This window comes from Xyrauchen texanus, chromosome 36 (genome assembly GCF_025860055.1).
Source record: "Xyrauchen texanus isolate HMW12.3.18 chromosome 36, RBS_HiC_50CHRs, whole genome shotgun sequence".
Lineage (NCBI taxonomy): Eukaryota > Metazoa > Chordata > Actinopteri > Cypriniformes > Catostomidae > Xyrauchen > Xyrauchen texanus.
Genome location: NC_068311.1, coordinates 7,305,777 through 7,331,177, shown reverse-complemented (window position 1 = coordinate 7,331,177; position 25,401 = coordinate 7,305,777). Strand labels below are relative to the sequence as shown.

The 25,401-nt window shown below is 42.7% G+C and overlaps 1 protein-coding gene across 1 annotated transcript in view; it reads left to right on the top strand.

The window, feature by feature from the left end:
- The window catches only part of LOC127629788 (kin of IRRE-like protein 1), a 57,458-nt gene that overhangs the window by 17,372 nt on the left and 14,685 nt on the right, over window positions 1-25,401 (top strand). The window contains exons 2-4 of the mRNA XM_052107031.1: window positions 14,663-14,815; window positions 21,044-21,193; window positions 24,381-24,538. Of these exons, the coding sequence (XP_051962991.1) occupies window positions 14,663-14,815; window positions 21,044-21,193; window positions 24,381-24,538 (461 nt within the window). The remainder of the gene's footprint in view (window positions 1-14,662; window positions 14,816-21,043; window positions 21,194-24,380; window positions 24,539-25,401) is intronic.

The window sequence follows — 25,401 nt, the reverse complement described above, 5'->3', positions numbered from 1 at the left end:
CATAAAATAACAGTCAGCATGGTGCATCCTGGTGTGCAGGTGCGCTCCAATGGGGGGGTAGTCTTAGCGAAAGAAAGAAGGAAAAGAAAAGTAGAGAGATAAAGAAAGCTAACCAAAGACATGGAGAGGCCAGAGCAGCACTGTAAAGTGCACGGGGCTCCTAGGGGAGAAATAGCTCAGTTATGTATTCTGCCGCTGCAGCGATTAATATCGGCGGAGGAAAAAAGGTCAAACTTGACTGGAAAACGCTACAGTATATCATTGTTACTGGCATGGCCCACATTTCATACATCATGCCATGCTGTGCTGCCTCGACTCTCCCATTGCTAGTCTCGCAGCTACAGCCCACGGCAAGTATTATCAAAGATTGATAGAGTGTCCTAGTTAAGTGTTTGGTGTGTGTGTATGTGTGTGTGGGGGGGGTGTAGGATTTTGGAAGGAGGGATGAAGTAGGAATGGAAGATCTGGCACCTCTGTGCTTAAGGGTTACAACTTTCTGCATTGTTGTTACACGATGGCACGAATCTGTGTAAACGAATGTTAGAATGTCACTTTGTTTGGCTAAGCTAACATTAAAAGGATTTGTGACGAGGAGGAGGGCAGGGCTGGGCCGTGAGGACACACGGCCAGCCCTGAATCAAGCTAATCAACCGGGAGGGGGATAAAGACTAGCCGGAGGCACCAGTTCGAGAGAGAGGGAGACACATGTGTGTCTGTGTTTGTTTATGTTTGTTTTATGTTGAGTTTTATCATGAAATTTTACATTGACTGTTTAGCAGGTTACCGCCTCATCCTTGCCCACCTTATCTCGTTACAGGGCAGTTTACCCAAAAATGAAAATTCTGTCATCATTTATTCACATTAATTTAATTCCAATTATGTATGACTTTATTTCAACTATGGACACCCTCAACAGAAAATCAGATTTGACCTTAAGAAAAAAAGTTAATTCTATCATAATTTACTCATGTTGTTCCAAACTCGTTTGACTTGCTTTCTTTTATGGAACATAAAAGGTGATGCAAAGCAGAAAGTTTGCCTCAGTCACCATTCACTTTTGTTGCATCCTTTATCCATACAATGAAAATGAATAGAGAATTCTGCCTAGCATCTCCTCTTGACCCCGTTTACACCTGGTATTAAGATGTGTTTCGGGTGGTCTGATACGAATTGGTCAGCGTTAAATACAGCCCTAAACGGGTTCTAAAATATTTTGAAATCAGAACACAAAAACATGTGACCACATCGCATTTGAGGTGTAAAAAGTAATCCGTCCTGAATGCATCACGGACAGCAGCAAAGCCACACCCCTCACCTGTCAATCAACCACTACACTACAACAAGAGTTTTACATTTTGCCAGTTAGGTACTGCTTTAAAAGAAAAAGAAAAACACAAGCATGAGAACTTCACGGATTTACTTCAGTGTGTCTGTTATCAACATGCAGGGACACAGATCGCTAACACAGGCACTCCACTAAAACAATGGATAGTTTTTCACTAAATTGCGCTTCTGCATCTGGGAGAATCAGCACGCTGGTTTTGTTCATGCTTTCTTTGTATTTTATGTTTGCAGTTTATTATCATGCAGTAACACACTTGATGGTCATCATGAAATCAGGGAACCTCCTGGTCATAAAAGACGCATTTAAGCGACCAGGTGTAAACAGTGATTTCTCTCGCCTGAGTGATCAAATAACTCAAGAAGCATCTTAATACCAGGAGTAAATGGGGCCTTTATTTTTCATAGTAGTAATCAAGTCACAAAAGTTTGTGTAAATGATGACAAAATTTACATTTTTAAGGTCTTGCTCGTTAACGCATTCTTTATCTTATTTGGTTTTAAGGGTCTTGCATCGCTGGCAAAAGTGAGAATGAGACCACCAAAGAAGGTGTGAGAATTTAGCCACCTGACCACTATCATGAAACTTGTGTGGAAAGAAAACTAATGTGCTCAACATAAATTCCTCATGTGACGTGTGTGGCAACTGAAAAACAACACTCCACATTCCTGCCTTATCTCTTCCGTCTCGTCCTCATCCTTCCCTTTCTCTTGTTCAGAGTGCTTGCTTAATAATTAATTGATTTATTAGTTCTCTCATTAATCATTCATTCATTAATCAGGGCCACATTTTTTCAGAGGAAGTGGTTCAATCCGTAAAGAAAAAAAAAAAACCTGACTTCACATTTCAGCCTAATTAGGTTTCTTTGCTAATCACCACCAAAGAAATGGAGTTTCAGGAAATTACTTGTATTTTTCTCCCTCCATCCTTTCCTCACTCGCTACCTCTCTTCTTTTGCGCTAAGCAAGGCAGAATGTATTGAGGTCGGCAGGTAAGTCTTTTCGGTTCTTTTTCTTATTTCTGTCGCCACCTTTTATTTTGTGCTCTGGAGGGTTTTAGTCATCAGTCGTGTTAAAAGAACAAGAGTCAAGGCTCATCTTTTGGACAGGAAAGTGGTATTTAATTAAACAACCAAACCCCCCATCACCTTTACTTTAAAGAGGAACGATACACCAACTGTGGGGGCTGAGAAAACAGCAGACATCGGTTAATCACTGTGGTTTTCAAGGCCATCCATGTACATGGGTCTGCCCTTTCACTGGCGAAGAAGCTGCACATTGTTTCAACTGATGCCACCCTCCCTAGAGAGATAAAAGAGTTGTTTGTTTAACCATAAAGTGGTATGTGAAGAAGATAGAAGTCACTGCCTCAGATGTGGGTGAGAGATAGAAAGTGTAACAGGGGAAGCTAAAGGGAAATACTAATGAAAAAGAAATTAAATCTCTTACATCAAACAAACTGGTGGTCTTCAAAAACAACACTCAGACACAGCCTGACTATGTCTCTCTCTCTCTCTCTCTCTTTCGAGGAGAAAGAAAATATATTGAAATTAGAGAGCGCTTCAATAGAATTGCAAGTGCCACATTAACCTCCGAGCTTTAAAACAGCACACACATTGAACAACCTTAACAAGGTGTTCATTGAACCCATCTCTCTTTATTTTAAACACACATACTCCCATACACATACACACAGAGACTTGAATATGCCACTACCAACTGAGGTTTCAGCTATTTTCCCTTTTTTCCATGATGTAAGCCTGCATTTAGACCAATAAAGAGCATGGCCCTCTTTGCTCTAATGAGATGCATACATTTACAACATCACATCCTCATTAAAAATAATAATAATAAAGACAGAATGAGAGAAAAAAGGATTAATTATGGAACGCACTTCCTCCTATCACAGAGAGCCACAGGAGCCTCCACTGGGCTCAATTAGGAAGTGTAGGCCGCAAATCCCCAGACTAAATTAATTGACACCCCAGGGCATTGAGCCTTGCATCGCAATGGCTCAGCGTAAGTTCTGCATTTCTTTGTTTTCATTTCATTTGCCTTTTAAAGGAGGTGTAGGGCAGATAGATCAACAAAAGCGCGTTTAAAAGCAATCTTTTCATTGTCTTTATGGATTTTTAATAATCTTGCCATATTTACAGTGTTGCTTTTTTGTGCGTTGTTTACCCAACTCTACAGCCAGAGAAGTGAAATGTGCATATAAAAGTGTTGTTTATTTATTTATTCATTTGTCTTTATTTATTTGTTTAGCACCTCGCGGTGAATAAGGCCCGTCGGAGGCGGACTGGTTGTGGATGTATCCATCAGTGTGAAGGCGTTAGTGCATACAACAACCCACATATTTATGCAAAGAGAACACAACGCTAATGATTTAAAAGCGTTGTAGATCTCATATCATACTCTGTGAGGAACACCAAGCAAGTAAGAGAGTTAAAGAAAAGTGAGAGATAAAGAGAGCTGGGAGAGAGAGAATTAGAGAAGGGGGCACAGAAAGAAAATAAAGTAGAGAGAGGGAGAGAGACAGAGAGAAGGAAGAGCAGCAGCAATAACCGTATACAGAAAATACCAGGAGAACTGCAGAAATGAAATGACAAGACTGGCTCAATCAACATCTTGTCAAGACAGTTGGGTGATGTGTAGAGACAATCTCGACCTCTCTGTGTTCCTAGTGGAGAGTTTTTCGTCTTCGAGTAGAGGAGTTCTCAGACTCTGAAGTGGGATAGTGAGAATGGGAGCGCTGGAATAATGACACTCGGAAAAGTTCTGGTGATTAGCAGAGAGTAGTGCATGACAGACACATCTTCTGCAGCATGCAGAAGACCTGAACCACACACACACACACACACACACACACACACAAAACAAAAAAAAACAAAGATCCCCATTTAGCCTTAACAGACTATAGGGGAAAGTGCTGTTAGCCAGCACCAATGAAGGCCGGAACGGTACACAAGGGGGTGGGTGGCCAGCACCACACCCAACCGCCTTTGTCTCCCCAGTGGCGATGTTTTACACACCGCACCAGGTACTCATTTTAGGCTGAGTCGACCTAGGGGAGGCCCAGGACTGGTTCAGATAATCATCACTGGTGTTGAGCAGGGAATCCATGAGCAGGAATCAAACTCACGTCGCCAGGTTCGTAGCGCAGCGCGCTAACCGCTACACTATCGCTTTTTAATGAACTATTCCTTTAAAACTTAGGGGTTTCTTCAAATGACCAATAGTAATATTGATGATTGCCTTATAGCAACTACTGTGGGATTACAATCTGCAGTAGTAGAAGCATTGGTTATAAATGTATTTAATTCCCATTCACAAGCAAAGGTTTTTGCTGTGTTTCTCCTTCAGCCCTGTTTCAAGCTCTTGAGTCCTATTCTCTGTTTCTCTCGATCTGCCATTGCAGACCCCTGCCATCCTTGCATCCTGTCAGCCCCTGCAATTTTCATGTCGATAAATAGAGAAAGGACAGGGAGTGGTTGAGAGCGAGTGAGGGACAGGGAGTCTGGAATGCAGCGAGCGGAGCAGAAACAGGCATGGAAAAGGCTAATCAACAATTTGCCACACCTTATGTAACTGTGAAAAGGGGCCTGCTCAGCATTGATGCTGGGGATCAGGAAGGGCTGATGGGAGAAAAGAGAGAGAGAGAGGGTTTAGCAAAAGGATTTAATGGGTTGGAGAAGAGAGAGGGGGACAGAGGAAGAAGATGTAATGGATGTATGAGCTGTATGGTCATCTTTAAAAGAGTCTTGCACCGTGCCAGGAACATTACAATAGACAGCAGACTGAATAAGCTGCTAGAAGGATTAAACCCTTGCAAACAGCTCATAAAAAGCTTTTAGGCTGCAATTTAGACACAAAATAACACTGAAAATGAGAAAGAAACTGACTAGAATGGGAGGTAGAAGATAAGGTGCAGAAAATGAGAACAGTGGAGGAACGGGGGCTGTGAGAAAGCGGGAGAGAGGGAAGAAACTGACAACTGTGAAACTGCAGAAACAAACACGGGTGGCCCTTGGCAGTTTGTTTGGACATTAAGAAAAGGTGACGGCTTTGTTTACCAGGTTCACTGTAGACTTTTCAAACTGGATCATAGAGAAAGGACTTTGATCTAACACATCTTCACATGTGCATCAACTACATGACACACTCACAGACACACAAACACACACTCTCACCCTCCACATTGAGAGGGAAATAATAGAATCTTCCCACCACCAAACAATAAGATAATTCCATAGTGTAGAATAGAGCTCAGCTCTTACCAGCTCAGGTTTAGTGGCCTTATCTGAAGCATGCACAATGGATTGCTTTTAGCCAGCCCGGTTTATTTCCAGCAAGTTACTTTCTCACACTAGTTTTCTCCTTTTTTCCATTAAGAACTGCACTCATCCACCCCTTCACCCATCTTTGTCTTTTTTTTCTCCCCCTTTTCCGCCAATTTGGATTGCCCAATTCCCACTACTTTAGTAGGTCCTCCTGGTGGCGCGGTCATTCACCTCAATCCGGGTGGCGGAGGACAAGTCTCAGTTACCTCCTTTTCTGAGACCGTCAATCCGTGCATTTTATCACGTGGCTCGTTGTGCATGACACCGCGAGACTCACAGCATGTGGAGGCTCATGCTACTCTCTGGAATGGTCTTTTTATTATGTATAAGGCAGTTGGGAGAGAAAGGGAAATGGTGGGGAGAAGAAGGGGGAATGGAATTGGGATATGACGTGAGCCATATTTGAAGGCACCCACTTGTGAGCCACAGCTTAAAATGTAGACTAGTGTTTCCTAACCTTTTTTCTGCCACGGCACACTTTTTACGACTAAAAAATACTACGGCACACAACTATCCCACATAGGCTAACCATCATCAATATTTTTCCTTTTCAAGAACTTGTTCATGTTTTCTGTCCGTAGCGTGTTTACTTGTAATGTTTAAAATTCGGCTACGCAAACATTTCTCAAAAATTAGACCTTCTCATCGTCCGTCATATTGATGGACAGGGCCGTAAAAATTCTGTCATAATCTATTATTACCCGTCATTTTAATTTTCATATTTTAATAATAATAAGACATTTAATAGCTTTTATTTTCTTTCACATTTTCATTTTTAGTCATGAATTTACAGGATGAGCATATAGCAGATTATGCATTTATTTATTAATGAAGAGAGCAGATGAACAACACAGACACCACATGAATAGATGAATGTTTTTTCCATTGGAGGCCACTAAAACATGACATACGAACAACGCAATATTAGAAAAAAAACAAATACGATTAAAATATGAACAAAACAAAATGAACTGAACAGAACTCAATCGACAACTCAAACCTTCCTCATTTTTTGCTTCAACTTAAACGGAGTGCTCACCTGTGCATAATCAAACGCATCAAGGGAGACTGATTCTGAGGTAATTGTCATTAGATTTTGCATCTTTGTCTCAGTTTTAATTTGGTTCTGGAGGCTGAACCCAGCGTCAAGTGCCGCATCGCCCTCCACATGACAAGATTTGCAGAAAGCGTCACAGAGGGGCGATTTTACGAGTTTGCCACGTAAAAAGCAAGAGGTGTGCACAATAAACACTGAAAACATGTATTTGTAAGAGAGAAAAAAATTTGCAGTTGTATTGATAGCAGAAAGTAATAAAAGGACTCATTTATGTTTAGGTCTAAGCATTATCTTGGTGAATTTAAATTAGTTCAATAACTGGGGTCTCTGATATTCGTAAACGATAAGGTAATATTTAGTTAAAAGAAATTATGAGACATTCAATGTCTCTTCACAAATTTGGACAGTTTTTAAATATTTCTTGTTGCTTAGTACTCTCAAAGACATTACTGCAGCGCTGACGCTAGTCACTAGGCAGTCACTTTTGCACATTAATCATTGCTCTTCACAATCACAAAAGTGACCGGTTATGGTTTCAAATCGGCGAATTTCTCCGGTTCGGAGTTTGGATCCCTAGTGACATTAGTGTGCCACGGCACAGTGGTTGGGAAACACTGATGTAGACCTCCAAAATGTAGGACGGACTTGATGTTATCCATCTGGATTTAAAAAGTCTCTCATTTGACAGGTGGTTTAATGGGAAGGTTTGAAAAAATAAGAGGGGTTGGTGAAGCCATCTAAAACAGAAAGTTGTTTTTAGCGTTAGAGCAAGTTATGACATTTTGTATGACATTCAGCAACCTTTCTTCTTAGGAATAACGTGCACAGGTGAACACTGGGAATGTGTATACAAAATGTAATTTAATTCTAAGTTTGTTGTGTAACTCACAATGTAAAGCATTTAAAACATGGTAGTGTGTATTGGATTGTTTACATCAAAATGATTAGATTGCCCCTTCAGAATTTTAGATTTATTATGCTCGTGTGTTATCCTTCCTCAACACCTTCAATGTTTATAATCACAGTTGTCAGAACAAGCAGTGAAGAGGTAGAGGGAGGGCTAAATAAGGCTTGATATTGGATAGATAGTCTGATTTATCTACAACTGTGCCCGGGACAAAACCAAGTGCCACACATATCCAATCAAGACTCCCCGCTGTCTCTAGCAAGGGAGAGGGATCATTGCTAACATCTGTTTGTCCCAGTGAGGCAGAGTATGGCTTTCTCCTCAGACACATCCTGGGCTCTAAAAACAGCCTGGAGAAACTAGGGGAGAGTGAGAGAAAAAGTCAAAGCTCTTTAATATGTCAAGCTCAAGTCAGGCACAGCTGCACTTAACGTGTGACAAAAAAAGACAAAGTCACTGTGTCAAAGTAGCAACTAAATGTGAGCTGCAATCCCCACAGCACGCCTGCCCTATTTACGCCACCACACAAACACACAGTCCTCTGTGCCTCAATCCAGGGCCGTGAAATTATATTCCATTTTGAAAAAATCTGGATTAAAGTGTATCAGGCCAAGTGTGTTGCGACCTTGTTACTAGGGGAAGGGGGAACGCATAAACACACAGGCACATGCAGATGTCACACACTGTGGAGCAAATCACAATGTGGGTTTAGATACAGCTTTATCTGTCTTATCCAATACACCTCTTTATTTGTTTCGGTACCTTGTTATGACATTGCACAAGCCAGACAGAGCCATGTTAATACAAAGGCCTTTGTCTGACCTACTCACTATGTGAGTGCAATATTTACTATCCTGTTTGAACACCTCTCTATATCCAAATGTGTACATTTTCATGGTTGATTAAGTTAGATATTATTACTTCTTTGAGGACATACTAAGCTTTGAAAACCTCAAAAGGGTCCACTTAAAACTAATGTTCAAGTTTATCCCACTGTTGCTTCTCTTTTAGGGCTGAAATGATTAGTCGACGTTATCGACAACGTCGACAATAAAAAATTGTCAACAAAAAATGTAGTTGTCGAATAGTCGTTTGATCTCATTTAACGTAACATTAGATCATATGAAACTCTAATGATGGCGCGAGAACAGCACTGCAGCTCGTGCCTTACTGAGGAGAGGAAGAATTACACAGCTCACAGTCCAGATGCACTCTAAACTTTCCAAACAGCTTCAGGTGATGTAAAATGCAAAGTATGAGGGAATTATAATGTAAAAATACAAAAGAAGTAAATACAGAAGCACTCTCATTGTGAAATACAGCGGAGCCGGAGTTGCCGTTCCACTGAAGCAAAACTTGCTTGTCAGAGCATCTTTAAAGGAAACACCTCACCGTTATACATTTAATGCATCCTATATTAAAGTTCAAATAATATAAATAACTACAAACTCCAAAACTGGCATTTCTTCATGAGTTGCGCAAAGTGTCCTGATCTAAGGGGGAGAGATTGAAACTGCACCCGGCTGAAGCACACTCTGTCGTAGGGATGCTTGTCCCTTGAGCGCTTTTGCTTAATGCAGCTAGATTATAACGTGATGGCTTGTGACTTTTGAAATCATAATATATTCATCATAATATATCATAAAGAAGGGTTTTTTTGTGTGAGTTAAAGATGAATTGAAGTGAAAAGAAAGGTGAGAGAGGGTAGTCTTCGCCCCATTATACACTGCAACAAAATACGTTTTTGATTTATTTTTTATTTTTTGGCTTGTTTCCAAAAATAATTTGAAACAATGTTCCTTTAAAACAATGTACATTTACTTCAGCAGCTAATCTGCAGAATACACTTTTTTTTTAAATCTTAGAATGTTGAATTTAATATAAAAAATACAAATATTTAAAAATATCTAAAAATCATTTACAAAAGATGCATACACCCGAGTAGTAGCATGTAAGATATTTAGACTTGCTTTTAGAGAATAGATTTTGAATATGAGTATATTTTCTCTTTACTACACTCGCAGAAGTTTAACCAAGTGAAAACATACACTTATATAAACAATTTACTTATATTTAATATACATTCTCTTAAAGCAAGTCTAAATATCTTATATGTTGCTTCTCAAGTAAATGTATCTTCTTTTAAGGATTTTTAGACAATTTTAAATGGAAAACTAGACAAAAACACTTGATATCAATAGGATTTTTTGCAGTTAATTTTTTTACAGGATTAATCTTAATATTAAAATAATTCCTTTAATTCAGTGAATGTCACTTAGAGGTATTATTAAAAGATGATTTTGTTCTATTTATTGTTAGCAAGCACATTTAATACAACCTTTTAAGTCGGTGCACAAGATGAATAGTCAGTTAAGAGCTAATGATTAATCGTCGCAACAATCACAGAATAGTAGAATAATCATTCTAATAATCGTTAGATTAATCGAATATCAAAATAATCGATAGTTGCAGCCCTACTCTCTACATCTTAACACCTCCTTCTTTTTATTTATCTTTGTTTCCTTCTTTCATCCCTCTCTTCTCTGTCAGTAATGAACACATGTAATTAAGCTGCTAACATCCCGTTAAATAATTGGCTAATTCAGCAAGGAAGAATTATTCCAATTTGAAATGACTCATTAACCAGAAGTGATATTTCGTTGAGCTTCTCTCGGAGCGAGATTTTGAGAGCACTGAATCACTCTCGTGGTGTGAACTTGTTACACTGCATATGTGGGTTTGTGTGCATGAATGTCTATATGTATTTCAAGGGTAATAAAGATGTGTTTGATTTTTGCTCGTATTTCCTGGTGCGCACACTCATACGAGTGCATAACTTGTAAATGATCCCGAATGCATGCTATGGATGTCTTATGTGTGAGCAACAGTGATTAAAGGCATGAACACAGGCACAACTCATTGAGGGGTCTAAAGAGGAACTATTGAATGAACAAAAGCCCCTTAAACATTGGTTTATCCTGATGAATTATCACCGCTCGTAAACATTTAGATGCTGGGGCAAGATTCTTTAATTGCAATCGATGGTCATCCAGTACCTGATGCAAAAGGGAGAATCCCACAAGCACAACACAATTACAGAATCTGTAAAAAAAACTCAATATCTTATAAAAGAAGTGCTCCGGGATGGCAGGAGTTTACAAAAAAAGAATGATTTTATATAAATATATGGTTAAAGGCTCTGCTCAGGAAAACTGGTGCTAATAATAATGTCAAGAATAGTTTAGTTTTTGATGGAAGAGTCATATTAAGTTTTGACATCCCTTCACATGGAGCTTCCTTTAAAGGGAACAGACTTCAAATGTTTTAAAGTAATTTAGCATTATTTACAAAACAAAAAAGTTTGGAGTAATGTACAGATTTTGTTGTTTCAGAAGAAAATTGGTTCTTTAATTCACAGAAGAGGCATTCAACTGATCACAATGTATAGTCAGTACATTACTGATGTAAACAGCACCATTACTATTTGAAAAATTTCATTTTTGATCAAACCTAGACAAGCCCCACTCCCAGCAGCCATCACTCCAACACCTTATCCTTGAGTAATCATGCTAAATTGCTAATTTGGTACTCGAAAATCACTTGCCATTATATCAAACACAGTTGAAAGCTATTTGGTTCGTTAAATGAAGCTTAACATTGTCTTTGTGTTTGTTTTTGATATGCTACTGTATGTATAGTAATAGACTGGCATGTCTTAAGGTCAATATTAGGTAAAAAAACTAAAATGGCACAAAAAAAAAAGCAACAGCTTTTGATTTTGATGAGCAAACTCATCAGTCAATCATTGTTTTGAGGAATGAAGCCTATACAAAGCTTGAAATTGCCATAAAACTGAAGATTTCATACAAAGGTGTACACTACAGTGTAACAAATGTGTAACTGGCTCTAACAAGGACAGAAAGAGATCTGTATGGCCAGATGTACAACTGAACAACAGTGTTATGGATCTTAAACACATTGAGCTTTTATGGTATGAGCTAGACTAAAAGGTGCGTGAAAAGTGCCCGACAAGACAGCCACATCTATGGCAAGTGCTACAGGAAGTGTGGGGTGAAATGTCACCAAAGGATCTGGACAAACTGACAGATAGAATGAATGCCAAGGATCTGCAAAGCTGTCATTGCTGCACATGGAGGATTTTTTTATGATAGCTCTTTGTAGTAGTTTAAGAAATTCTGACTATGTATATTACATGTGTTGTGAACATGTTAGAAGTTAGACATACATAGATCTATTAAAAAACAAACAAGATGAGAAGGAAAACAAATAGGGAAAAGGTACACAACGATAGCAAGAATATAACAACCAAAACACTAAGAGTAATAACAAGATTAAAAATTGATAATACTTTTTATTGTATTAGCATAGCTCAATGCTGACTCCAGTCACAGTTGGCTTAAGACTTTGTAGGAACTGAACTGAACTTTCCAGATAAAGATTTGGTCATTAGTATCATCCACTCCATCACAGTTCCCATGGGAATGGGGCACTTGTGGGATGCAGGGTGATGTGAGAGAAGTAGGTAGTAGGTGGTAAAATCAGGCATAATGTATTTTTGTCACTCTGATTATTCTCATTTACATTTTATAATGGCAATGCCATTTTGCTCTGTGAAGATTTGTCCATTGTATTATTAGCCTATATATTGATTTATTTGTCTACCGAGTAGCCAGGGCAGGAAAAGGCCAAGTCTTGTGCCAGTTTCTTAGAAAAAGTAAAAGGAAGTATACTTCCATTTTATTTCAGGTTCTTTGTCTTTCTCTCAATATCTTCTCTTGTCTGGCTGTCTCCATCCTCAAGAGAAGAAAAGAGAACTGTCAGCACAAGTGGGAGAAAAGAGGAAATTTAAAAATGCCTAAAATCTCCACTGGCCTTTTACTTTGGAGGGAGAGAAAGCTTGTTTCTGAGACAAAACACTGGATGAGGTGGGGTGGGGTTGTGTAGGAGGTTAGGGGGGTTGGATGGTCTTTGCTGCACCCCTTGATGGAGTGGATAATTGAGTCTCAACCAAACTCTGTCAGCAAGCTCGGAAGCCCCTTTTCAGCTCAAAGAAATGCAGTGGGAATGATGAAGTGAGAGAGTGAGAGAGAGAGTGAGTGAGTGAGTGAGTGAGTGAGTGAGTGAGAGAGAGAGTATTAAGGAGAAAGAAAATCCTGTGCTCCCTCGGGGGTGGGGGCACCATTGAAAAGCTATTAAACTTGCATTTAGCAGGATTGATTGGAAATCAAGAGGCCTAGTAAAACCAAGGGACAAGAGGACAATAGCATGTTTCTGGCCACCGTATGTTGCCCTCCTTTTACCATCTTACTGCCCCCCCCCCACCCCCCCCCCCCCCGATTAAACACCCCTGGCCCAAAGAGAGAAGTTTCAGAGGGGTTTAGCACCAGCTGAATAGATCCCTCTTTATCCACCACAGGCACCCCATTCTCCTATTTAACCACACAGAAGAGAAAAGGGCAAAGAAAGAGGAGGAAAAGAAAAAAATCAGGGGACGGCCCTATTTTTAGAACAACCAGTAACAGCCCTCCCCTTCTAAAAACTCCATTAAATTGTGCTCTTTCTCTCCCTCACTCTCTCTGAAATCTCCTGTGAATTGAGTAGTAACTTCTGGCTGGTTGCCATCTTTCTACTTTCAAGAGGACTCATGATGCACCACATCAAATAATGCTCTTGCAACAAAAAATTTAAGGAGACTATGTGTGTACATGAAAGTGATGGGGGGTTGGCTTAAACTATTTGTTGTTTAGACTGGATGCATTTTTTGTCTGTTTTCTAAAGTGCATTCGTGCAAGAACGAAGAGCCTCCTATGCAAATCAGAGCAAAAAATACAGACCAAAAAGCGTTAGAAAAGAGAGAAAGACTGCTGGATATCCAAAAGAGAGGAAAGGCAGTCACGCGGCAGGTGCTTTCTCCTGCGCTTTTCTGTCTCTCTCTCTCTCTTTCAGCCTACAATGTATGGCTCTCATGGGATGCTTAAAGCTGCTTTGATTGTTTAACACACAATTTTGCAAAAACACAGCACCTCCCCCTATCCCAGCGAGTGTTGACAGATTCTTGGGCTCAACGGGACATTGCTTTCCATGTCGCTCAATGCAGGTTGCCATATGGGCATAGGAAAGAGTTATATAAGTCATGACCAGCTGACACCCAGACTTCTTGCCAAATGCAGAAAACCAAACTGTTGTATAATGTGTTGTGGACAGTGTTTTTTCCCTGCCAACCGGAAGATGATGCAATGCTAGCCTTTTCTGCATCAATCACTACACACTCTTCAAAATGCCATTTGCTGGTCTTGGCCAGTGTTTGGTGTGAAACAAGCTAGTGTGGCCAGTCATGTAGCTTCTCTTAAAAGACTTTAATGGTAGATGAAGTTGGTTTTAGATAAGTGTAAGGTAAAATGTTCCTAGAGCCCAGTGCATTGGTATTGCAGGGAAAGTTTCACTGTGTTACATGAAGAGTATTACCAAATGCAGTGACATGGTGAATGTGAGCTGGAATGGCTCTTGCTGATTCAGCTTTAACATACTATCACGCTAATGTGTTCTGTGCTTTCCCATCTCTCTCCCTGTGCAAAATCACTGACCTGAAAGCTGGACTGGTAAGAGCAAAATGACAGATATGCTTCAGCATAAGAAACAAGAGCCTTACTGTGGTTTACTATGGTGAACTGCCTTCTAGTCAATCCCAGAGAACCAGAAAGGCATGCAGGTAGATTGATAAGAAAAGCCTCATTTCAATAGGATTCAAAATAGGACTGGATGAGATTGTGCAGCATATAATAGAAAGCCCTTAAACAGCCTGGGGTAAAGATTCAAGATAATGTGTATTATCATGAAGCATTATGATGTATTGAACAAGGTTATTGCCGCTGTATGCTGCTGTAATGTATTGCTTCACTGTTCCTATGCTGTCTGCCTCATAATCCATAATTGCATCATAATATCAAATAACAACCAAAGCATTAATCTGTTATCACTGTTTTGTTTCTCCTGCAGTGTCGCAAGCAGCCTATTTCTCCCAGCAGCCCCAGGACCAAGTAGTGGTTGCTGGCCAATCAGTGACTTTGCCCTGTGTTATTGTGGGATATCGAGGCATGGTGCAGTGGACCAAAGACGGCCTTGCGCTGGGCGGAGAACGAGACCTTCCTGGTAAGTGCAAAACACTGTACAAACAAGGTGTAGTGAAAATCCATACAAGGAACATTTATGCAGTTACCTTAAAGGAATAGTTCACCCAAAAATGAAAGTTTCACTTATTCATGCTGATGTTGTTCCAGTCCCATATGACCTTTTTTCTTCTGGAACACTAAAGAAGATGTTAGACAGAATGTTAACCTCAGTCACCATTCAGTTTCAGTGTATATATAAAAAGATGCAATGAAAGTGAATGGTAACTGAGGCTATCGTTTCTGCCTAACATCTTCTTTTGTGTTCCACTGATGAGAGAAAGTAGGGCTTGGAACAAAATGAGGGTGTGTGAAAGACATGACAAATTTTCGGGTGTAAATTAAGGTTATATCTTTTGTAAACTTTGCTTGTCTTATTGCATATTATCAAAAATGTAATGACATGATCTGCCCCAGAAACAACTTTCCTTTTTGGGTGACATCACCAATTACACATATTTGTTCAACACCTAGCCTTTAACCACCTGTCATAAAGATATCACTTTTCATGATACAATTTATTTCCAGATGGATAAAATCCATGCCTAAATTTTTTCTATGTGAATATCCATAATACTGTACCACAGCAAAATGGGTTACATACAGCCAATACATATTTTAAGAGTCATTCAATTTAACAGTGCTTTTCAACAGAGTTGAAAGGAAAAAAATGAACTCAACGTAATTAATTTCCAAGGTGCTTCTAAATAGTGCACTGCTTTGTAATTAGCTAGAAACCCAGTTTCCTATATGTCAACCAAATTTAGAGCAAGTAGCAAGACTGAAACGATGCCATTTCCCCAGGAGATACACAATGCATATTGAAGTCCATTTACTTAGGCTAAGTCTTCTCTTATCTCCATTTTTGTTTCTTTCCAATTAATAACTGGGAGATAAACCAATCATAGATTGGCAGGTAAAGGGCAGCATCACAGACAGTGGCTGTGTATTTGAGTAATGTCACTGCCTCATTTCTTAGGCAGGACTATTGAGTGAAGAAACAGGAAGGCAAACAAATACGCTGCTAATGCAAACTAGCGTTTAATTTGTCTAATCATTTCAGCCACATGGTGGGGCTAAGGTGGTGAATCAATCACTGCTCACGTCATGCGCTGACATTTAAAATTATTTCCCCAGCAGTTTTGAAGGTAGCAACCTGGACAGTTAACGCTGGATCTGTTATAATGATTGGCTGATTGTTTCCACAGAGTGCTTGACCAAGGGTGGCACCAAGATGCTAATGCAACACATAGAAAAAAGTTTAAAAAACTAGCTCTGTCTTTAGCTTTGATGGCAGTATGAATGTGTGTGTACGATTGGTTGGTTTAATGCCATGGTACTCAACAGGTGGCCCTCAAACCATATTTTTGTGATGTTATCATCACATAAAATTATTGAATGTGTAACGTCTAGTGCTGACACAGGACAAGACGGACAAGAGGTGCGGATCCAAACGTGGTTTTATTCAATGCATAATAAATAAAGGGGAAATACAAAGAAAAGTCCACGATGGGAAAACAGGCAGCTGAAACACAATGGAACAGATAAACACGAGGAAGCAAAGTACTAACAACACTAGGATTTAACACATAAGAAATAAAAGGGTAAACACAAAGAAAAGTCCACGATGGGAAAACAGGCAACTGAAAACACCATGAATCAGATTAAACATGAAGGAACAAAGACACTAAACAGAACTAGGAACTCGGGTAACGGATACAGACCAGGCTAGATGACATACTGGAAACAAACAACGATTGACAGTGATTAACCAAAGAATCAGGGTTTAAATACATGTACAAAGTGGAGACTGAACGAGACACAGGTGAAAACAATGATGAATGCAGGCGGTGAGGGAGGCTGTGAACGGTGACGGGTGAAACAGAAAACACGGAGCAGACCAGGAAATATGACATAAACGTGATAGTGCGACAGAGAACACAGGGCAGACAACGGGGAATCATGACAGAATCCCCCCTCAAAAGGACCAGATTCCAGACGGTCTTAAGACACAGAAAAGAAAAAAATAGCAGGGATAAACAAATGTTCAAGGAGTGAGGGGCCAGAAAAGGGGAAAAACAGACAGACCAAAGGGGGCACAAGGGACACGGAGACAGACCAATGAGGCTCAAGGGACACGGAGACAGACCAAGGGGACACAAGGGACACGGAGACAGACCAAGGGGACACAAGGGGAAATTAGGCAGTCCATGGGGGAAAAAGGGGCAGTCAGGAAGACCAGGGAGGCCGAGAGGGCAGGTAAGCAGTCTCTGGGGGTGTGCGAAGGGAACCGGGTCAGGTGGCCCGGGGGACGTCCACTGGGTAGGGACAGGTTTAGGAGGCCTAGGGGATGCCGTAGAGCGGGGGCCTGTTCAGGGGGCCTGGGAGGTGGCCACCGGACAGAGGCCGGTTTAGATGGCCTGGGGGCTGGCCACTTGGCAAGGGCCGGTTCAGGGGACCTGGGAGGTGGCCACAGGACAGGGACAGTTCGAGGAGGCCTGGGAGGCGGCCATCGGACCGGGACAGGTCCAGGAGGCCTGGGAGGCGGCCTCAGGACAGGGACAGGTCTAGGAGGCCTGGGAGGCGGCCTCAGGACAGAGACAGTTCCCGGGGGCGAGGCTGCAAGGGGCTCTGGAGACAAAGCTGAGGGGGGCTCTGGAGGCTCAGGAGGCGGAGCTGATGGAGGCTCTGGGGCCTCAGGAGGCGGAGCTGAGGGAGGCTCGGAAGGCTCAGGAGGCAGAGCCGTGAGAGGCTCAGGAGGCAGAGCCGTGAGAGGCTCAGGAGGCAGAGCCGTGGGAGGCTCAGGAGGCAGAGCCGCGGGAGGCTCAGGAGGCAGAGCCGCGGAAGGCTCAGGAGGCAGCGCCGTGGGAGGCTCAGGAGGCAGAGCCGTGGGAGGCTCAGGAGGCAGAGCCGAGGAAGGTGGCACCGTAGGAGGCTCTAGAGGTGAAGCTCTGTAAGGCTCTGGAGGCAGAGTCGAGGGAGGTGGCGCCGTAGGAGGCTCTAGAGGCGGAGGCCTGGAAGGCTCTGGAGGTGGAGCCGAGGAAGGATCAGGAGGCGGAGCCGAGGAAGGTGGCGCCGTAGGGGCCTTTAGGGGCGGAGCCGTAGGAGGCTCGGGAGGCGGAGCCATAGGAGGCTCGGGAGGTCGGAGCCGTAGGAGGCTCAGGAGGTCGGAGCCGTAGGAGGCTCAGGAGTCTCTGGGAGCAGAGCTGTAGGAGGCTCGAGAGGTGGAGCCAAAGGCTGCTCGAGAGGCGGATCTCTAGTAGGTTCTGGAGTCTCTGGGAGCAGAGCCGTAGGAGGCTCTGGAGGCAGATCCCTAGGAGGTTCTGGAGTCGGAGCCGTGGGTGGCTCGAGAGACTTGAGGGGTGGAGCCCTGGGAGGCTCGAGTGACTCGAGGGGCGGAGCCCTGGGGGGCTTGAGGGGCGGAGCCCTGGGAGGCTCGAGAGGAGCCCTGGGAGGCTCGAGAGGCTTGAGAGGCGGAGCCCTGGAAGGCTCGAGAGGCTTGAGAGGCGGAGCCCTGGAAGGCTCGAGAGGCGGAGCCCTAGGAGGCTCGGGAGGCTTGAGAGGCGGAGCCCTGGGAGGCTCAGAAGGAGAAGCCCTGGGAGGCTCGAGAGACTTGGGAGGCGGAGCTCTGAAAGGCTCGGGAGGAGCCCTGGGAGGCTCGAGAGGCGGAGCTCTGGAAAGCTCGAGAGGCGCTGACTCTTGGATGGGTATGACCACTGGCGCCGGCTTTTGGACGGTCGTGGCTACTGGCGCTGGCCCTTGGACGGTCATGGCTGTTGCGCTGGCTCTTGGACGGTCATGGCTGATGGCGCTGGCCCTGGGACGATCATGGCTACGGGCGTTGGCCCTGGGGCGATCATGGCAGCTGGCGTTGGCGCTGGCTCTTGGACGGTCGAGGCTACAGGCACTGGCTCAGGGACGGTCGAGGCTACAGGCGCTGGCTCTTGGACGGTCGAGGCTTCAGGCGCTGGCTCAGGGACGGTCGAGGCTACAGGCACTGGCTCAGGGACGGACGAGGCAACAGGCGCTGGCTCAGGGACGGTCGAGGCCACAGGCGCTGGCTCAGGGATGGTCGAGGCCACAGGCGCTGGCTCAGGGACGGTCGAGGCCACAGGCGCTGGTTCTCTGACATTTGGGGCATCAGGCTCTGGCTGGTTGGCCGTGGCATGCGTGGGCTTGGGCTTGCTGACCAGGGCTGACGTGGGCACAGGCTCGCTCACCGTGACAGGCATGGGCTCTGGCTCGCTCACGGTGACAGGCGTGGGCTCTGGCTCACTGACCGTGGCTGACGTTGGCCGGAAGGCGGAAGCCCGTCTTCTTTTCCTCCTCCGGGTGGACGAAGTCGACCGTGTTGGCTCATGGACGACGACAGGCGTGGGGGCGAGCTCGCTGACCGGTGGGGCAGGTGGAAGAGGACGAGCCAAGGACGACTGGAGGTCCACCGCCGTGGGAGGAGAGGCAGGATCCTCAACCACATCCACAGTAAACAGCGAGCCGCATGCCAGAAGTGTCTCCTCCATGAACTCGCAGAGTGTCCAGCCACGCGTCGCCGGCGGCAACCGCTCCTGGAGCGAACCGGTCAGGCTAGCCTGGAAGAACACCACCAGGGAGGAGTCAGGATAGTCGGTGGCACTCGCTAGGTGCAGGAAGTCCCTAATGTGATCCTCCACCGGGCGGCTTCCTTGCTTCAGGTCCAGGAGGCGGCAGCATGCCCGGATAACCGCTGGATCCATATTGGGTCGATCGTTCTGTAACGTCTAGTGCTGACACAGGACAAGACGGACAAGAGGTGCGGATCCAAATGCGGTTTTATTCAATGCATAATAAATAAAGGGGAAACACAAAGAAAAGTCCACGATGGGAAAACAGGCAGCTGAAACACAATGGAACAGATAATCACGAGGAAGCAAAGTACTAACAACACTAGGTTTTAACACATAAGAAATAAAAGGGTAAACACAAAGAAAAGTCCACGATGGGAAAACAGGCAACTGAAAACACCATGAATCAGATTAAACATGAAGGAACAAAGACACTAAACAGAACTAGGAACTCGGGTAACGGATACAGACCAGGCTAGACGACATACTGGAAACAAACAACGATCGACAGTGATTAACCAAAGAATCAGGGTTTAAATACACGTACAAAGTGGAGACTGAACGAGACACAGGTGAAAACAATGATGAATGCAGGCGGTGAGGGAGGCCGGGAATTGTGGGAAATGTAGTTTAGACAAGGACAGTGAAACACGGGGCGAACAACAAGGAAAACACGACCTGGAGCGTGAACGGTGACGGGTGAAATGGAAAACACGGAGCAGACCAGGAAATATGACATAAACGTGATAGTGCGACAGAGAACACAGGGCAGACAACGGGGAATCGTGACAGAATGTGTATCATTTTTGATGTGTCAATTTTCTAGAGCCTTTAGGGTAATTATCAGTATTGATAAACAGCAGAACTGCTATAAAGGCAAAGAATCAGCAAACGGATAAAATTAAGGAATTAAAGGACAAATCCACTAATATTAATCCGATCATAAACCACTTTATAAAACATGAGTGCGGGGTCAGTCTGCACACGTGCGTTAATAACAGTTTGTACCCCTGGTTTGTTATAAATCAATACCCCGGTTTAAGGAGAAGCAAAGGGATCTTCCTCAAGGGGGTGCATACCAGCCTAAAAAGAAGCTTAATATTTTTTATCTAACTGGCAACATTTATACATGAAAAATAAACCACCTATTTATAAAAAAATGGTTCCTGAGAAACAATTATAAATCTGTCCCTGCAATCTGTATAAATCATTTCCCCTAATGTCCTATTTTGTAATCACAAATGATTGTAATTGGACGATCTAGTCCATCGTTGCCAGTGCTGAGAAGTAACATGTTCCATGTGACAAAGCAGCTTGTACACAATAGCTTTAGCTAGAGTATGGATGAAAACGGCTTGCACAGAGAACTATTAATGGGAAATTAATCAACAATAAATAGCATAGGTAATAATATAATAACTGCAAGATAAGTGATATTTATTGGATACATACTCATCGTATTGTAATACTTAGGAAAATAACTGAATCAGAAAAGTCCTCCAGGTTAAATCAGCAGACCCCTTTTTCATTCTAAATGCCGTTCTAGCACTCTTCCCTATTTCTGTGGTGTCTATATATCTAACAGTGTTTTCTGCATTTGTGTGGACCAGGTTGGATGCGATATTCTCTGATGGGAGACCCACTATCAGGGGAGCACAGCTTGGAGATCAATTCAGCTGAGCTAGGCGATGATGCGGTCTACGAGTGTCAAGCAACCCAAGCTGGGCTACGATCACACAGAGCCAAACTGACGGTGCTGGGTAAGAACTGTGTGTGTGTGTGAGTGTGTGATATGAGTGAGTGGGTATGATTAAGAGAGATACATCTGCAGTATAACTCCTGCAACTGATTAAAAGCAGGGGGGATTTGAGCATTCCTCATAGTCCCCAATTTCATTAGCAGCATTTAAAATACTGCCTGAAATGTGTAACACTGCAAATTTCTCTTCTATGCATAAAACACTTTGGAGATCCCACGCCCATGCAATCATAAGTCATGCCTTCATTATTTATTCTCAATTTTAAATCACGGCACAACAGGACTGTCTTTTTTAATTTATTTTTTAACTGAGTCGACAGAAGCACTACCACCCCCACCTCACTCTATTGCTCCCTCTCTCTCTCTTTCTCTCTCTCTCTCTTTCTCTCTCTGTAGCCTACTGACACTTAACGCGGTGAAGGGCCAAGGAAATGTGATTGCAGCAGTCACAAATGACTTGCGTGAATGGTTAAAAGTCAAAGTCTGCACGGTTAGCACATTCTACAGTGACTCACAGAATTCATCAACCGCAGGGCTGCTTTTACATTAACGCAATGTGATTGATCTACATATTCTCCGGCATTTAGCAACAGTGGGTTGGGGGAGACCGGAGGCTGGGGGGGTGGCAAGGATCACTTGGGATTTCAGATCAGTGCTGCGTTGCTGACATCTGGTGGCCCAAATAGGACATACCTATGAATGTAATGTATTTGATATTTTCTGAAGAAAAAAAAATGATTTCTTTTCATACAACTGAAGTTTATCTATAGCTGAGAAGCGCTAAAAATATGTGACTTTTTCTATTTGTGAGTTTGCACTATTAGAATGAGAAAGAGGGCAGGTTTGATTTTTGTTGAAGTTGCACAGTAACTCTAAATGAACAAGCAAACCTGGCACACCCACACAGACTCGCTGAAGAAAGTGGGGCTATAACAATAGCCTTTGTGCAATGCCAATGGCAGCTGATGTTTTGTGTACCGTTTAACGAATTCCCAAACTAGAGCGCAGCAAATACGGCATCTACTGCATGCAGGGAAAGAGGTGTGTGTGCATGTGTGCACGCGTACGCTCATGTGTATTCATGCATGTAGATGCATGTGGGGAAATCATTGCAGCCGGATGAGACCAAAGCAATCCAGCAGAGTCAAGGAAGTCAATGGCAGGAGTGCAGTCAAGGGAATCCGCATGGAAATTAGAATCACCTCGTGCACGGATTCAATTAGTGCCTGTACAAGACTGGCAAAAAGACCTCTGACAATTCTGATACAAAAACAGAAATTGGCTGAGAGAAAAGAAGCAGGGCAGACGGAAGAGAGTGTCTACATGTGTGTCCGAGAAAGATGGAAAGAATTCGTTTTTTTGGTGTCTGTGCGCTCAGCGATATGGATTCCTTCATCAAAGTTGGCAGACAGTATTTGCCGATGGCTTGCAGGCATGCAAACAAATAAACAAATCAGTAATTCAGATGAATATCTCTTTTCATTTACCAGCCTGTTCTGTATAGGTCAAATATCAACCAGCTGAAATTAATGCTTCGACAATGCAGTCAAGAAGGGGTTAGAGTATGGAATATATGTTTGTATTAAAAGACAGCACAAACCCACACACAGAGTATACTGAAAATCTATACCATGTATGACTCTATTTAATAAAGGCCGTGTAGTGTAACATAAACTGTGTTCCATTGCTGGCGCCTTCGGATTTAACTTAAAGGAATAGTTCACCCAAAAAAGAAAATTTGCTGATAATTTACTCACCATCAGGCCATCCAAGATGCATCTGAGTTTCTTTCTTCATCAAAACAGAATTTAAGATTTTTAGGATTTCATTTCAGGCCTCCTCCTTTAAACAATGCAAGTGAATGTACTCACTTGAAATGTGAAAAAAAATATATAAGTATTGTTTTGTTTCTAAAAATAATAAATCATTTGGGTTCAGAAGAACTTTATTTGTCGACTGGAGTCGTGTGGATTATTTTGTTGCACCCTAAATATGCATTTTGGACCATCAAAACAATGGAGTACATTCACTTGCATTGTTTAAAGGAGAAGCCTGAAATGAAATCCTAAAAATCTTAAATTCTGTTTTGATGGAAGAAAGAAAATCAGATACCTCTTGGATGGCCTGACGGTAAGAAATGTTCATTTTTAGGTGAACTATTCCTTTAAGGTATGCAATGCTCATATTAGTCATGGCTATATAGATGATATAGATGAATATATAGTGATTCAAGGATTTCAGCCTTAGGGGCTCAGCCTCAAGTCTTTCTCAGCTCACAATTATTTAGATAAACCTAATACTGTTTGTCAGTTGATGTATATTAGACACAGTGGCATATGTAGGTTGTTTTCAGCAAACATGAATAGAGATTAGATAATCACAGATTTTTAAGGGCGTTCACATCTGACTTTGAGGCATGTGATCGGCAAAATAGGACAAAACAACCCCCTCCCCCAATGACAGCTTTTGGGTTAAGAAAGTTATAATAGTTATGATGTAAAAAGTGCTAGGAAAAAAACATGGCCTATGAGAAACGTAAACCTAATATATTGTTCTAAAATATGACATCCACTCACCGAATGAAAAATATTTAACCACTTTAACAGCTGGAGCTTCTTTGAAAAGTAGCCTACTTGATGAACTGACAGAGTAAAAAAAAAGGTACACTGTTCATAGTGTACAATAGCCATTTACTTCTTACTCAGACCATTCGTTTTTGTTGAGCGAAATAAAAATGTCAACGTGGTCAGGTGAAAGATGGGACCTGACTCATCTGAGATGATTAATCCCTGCACCCGAAAAAGCCTGCTAGGCGGGTACATAATTTCCAGGCGTGCAAAGGCTTAAAGAAGACTCAAATGTGAAAAAACTTGCAAGCCAATGTGTCGGAAATATGCTTTTATGGAAAAAAAGATGCAATTAATCATGACTGAGGCTAACAGCCTGCCTAACATCTCCATTTGTTTCTTGAAAGTTATAAGGGTTTGGAACAACATGAGTGCCATTTTTGGCAGATTTTTTTCCCCTCGCAATGTCATAGGTGAGCCCCTTGTAGGTTCCCATAGTGATTGGGCGAATATAATCCCAATAAGTGGGTTTCAAAAACAAGTATGCTACCACCCTTGTGTTTTGTAGGACACACATTTTCTCAAACCTCCCAGTTTGAAGATTATTTTATTCTTTTTACAGTGCCACCTTCAGATCCCATAGTGGAGGGAGGGCCGATGGTCAGACTAAAAGCTCACACCTCTCATAACCTGACATGCCGTGCATCTGGGGCCAAACCTGCCGCGGAGATTACCTGGTACAGAGATGGAGAGATCATGCACAATGCCATCTACTCAAAGGTAAGACTGCGGGCATATCAGCCTTCTGATGATAGCTTTAAAGACAGCGACGAGAGTTTGAAGCCCCTATGGCTGAATGTAACTTAGAGACAATATCTGTCTCTTTTGCCCTTACCTACCCTTCACATTAGATCTCAAACTCCACACCCTAAGTTGCGATAATTCTCTTTCTTTTTTTCTTGAATTCAATCGCTGTACATCTCATCCTCATCACACCACCACAAGCTGCCTCCTTTTGTGCTTCTATTCTCTCTTTTTCTCCGTTGCTCTAATACTCGAGCATAACTGGAGCATGTCAAAGCTCAGACAGGCATAAGCGTTTGATACAGTTTCTGCTGAGAGAGAAAGAGCAAAGGAGGCAGAGAGAGTGAGAGAGGATAAGAGAGAGAAAGAGGAGAGGGAAAAATCAGCCACAACAATGCCGAAACACAATGGGAAGTGCAGTGGAGCGTGAACCGGCTGCAACTGCGAAAGTGTCACATTTGTTATGCTCACTGACCACGCTAAACGACAGTAAACGACACGTTTAAGGGGGCAAGAGCCGGCAGTGAATCGAGGGACGAGGAGCAAAGCGCAAGCGAGGAGAGAGAAAGAAAGACAGATGACACTTGGAAAATAGATGTGGGGAAAATGAACACATCAGAAGCTTGTTCAAGAGAGAGAGAGAAACAAGGAAAAGCCAAAGCCTGGTCAGGGTAGATGCTATTTTACTTTTCGTAATTAAAAAACATGGCTGTGCGGGATAGCACAATGGATTTTATCCCATTCAGTTTGTGTATCTAAATGTTTTAGCTTGCATCTTATTATCACAACCTAGGTTTTCCAGAGTTTTTTAAATGTTTATTATTATGCATTTTGGACAT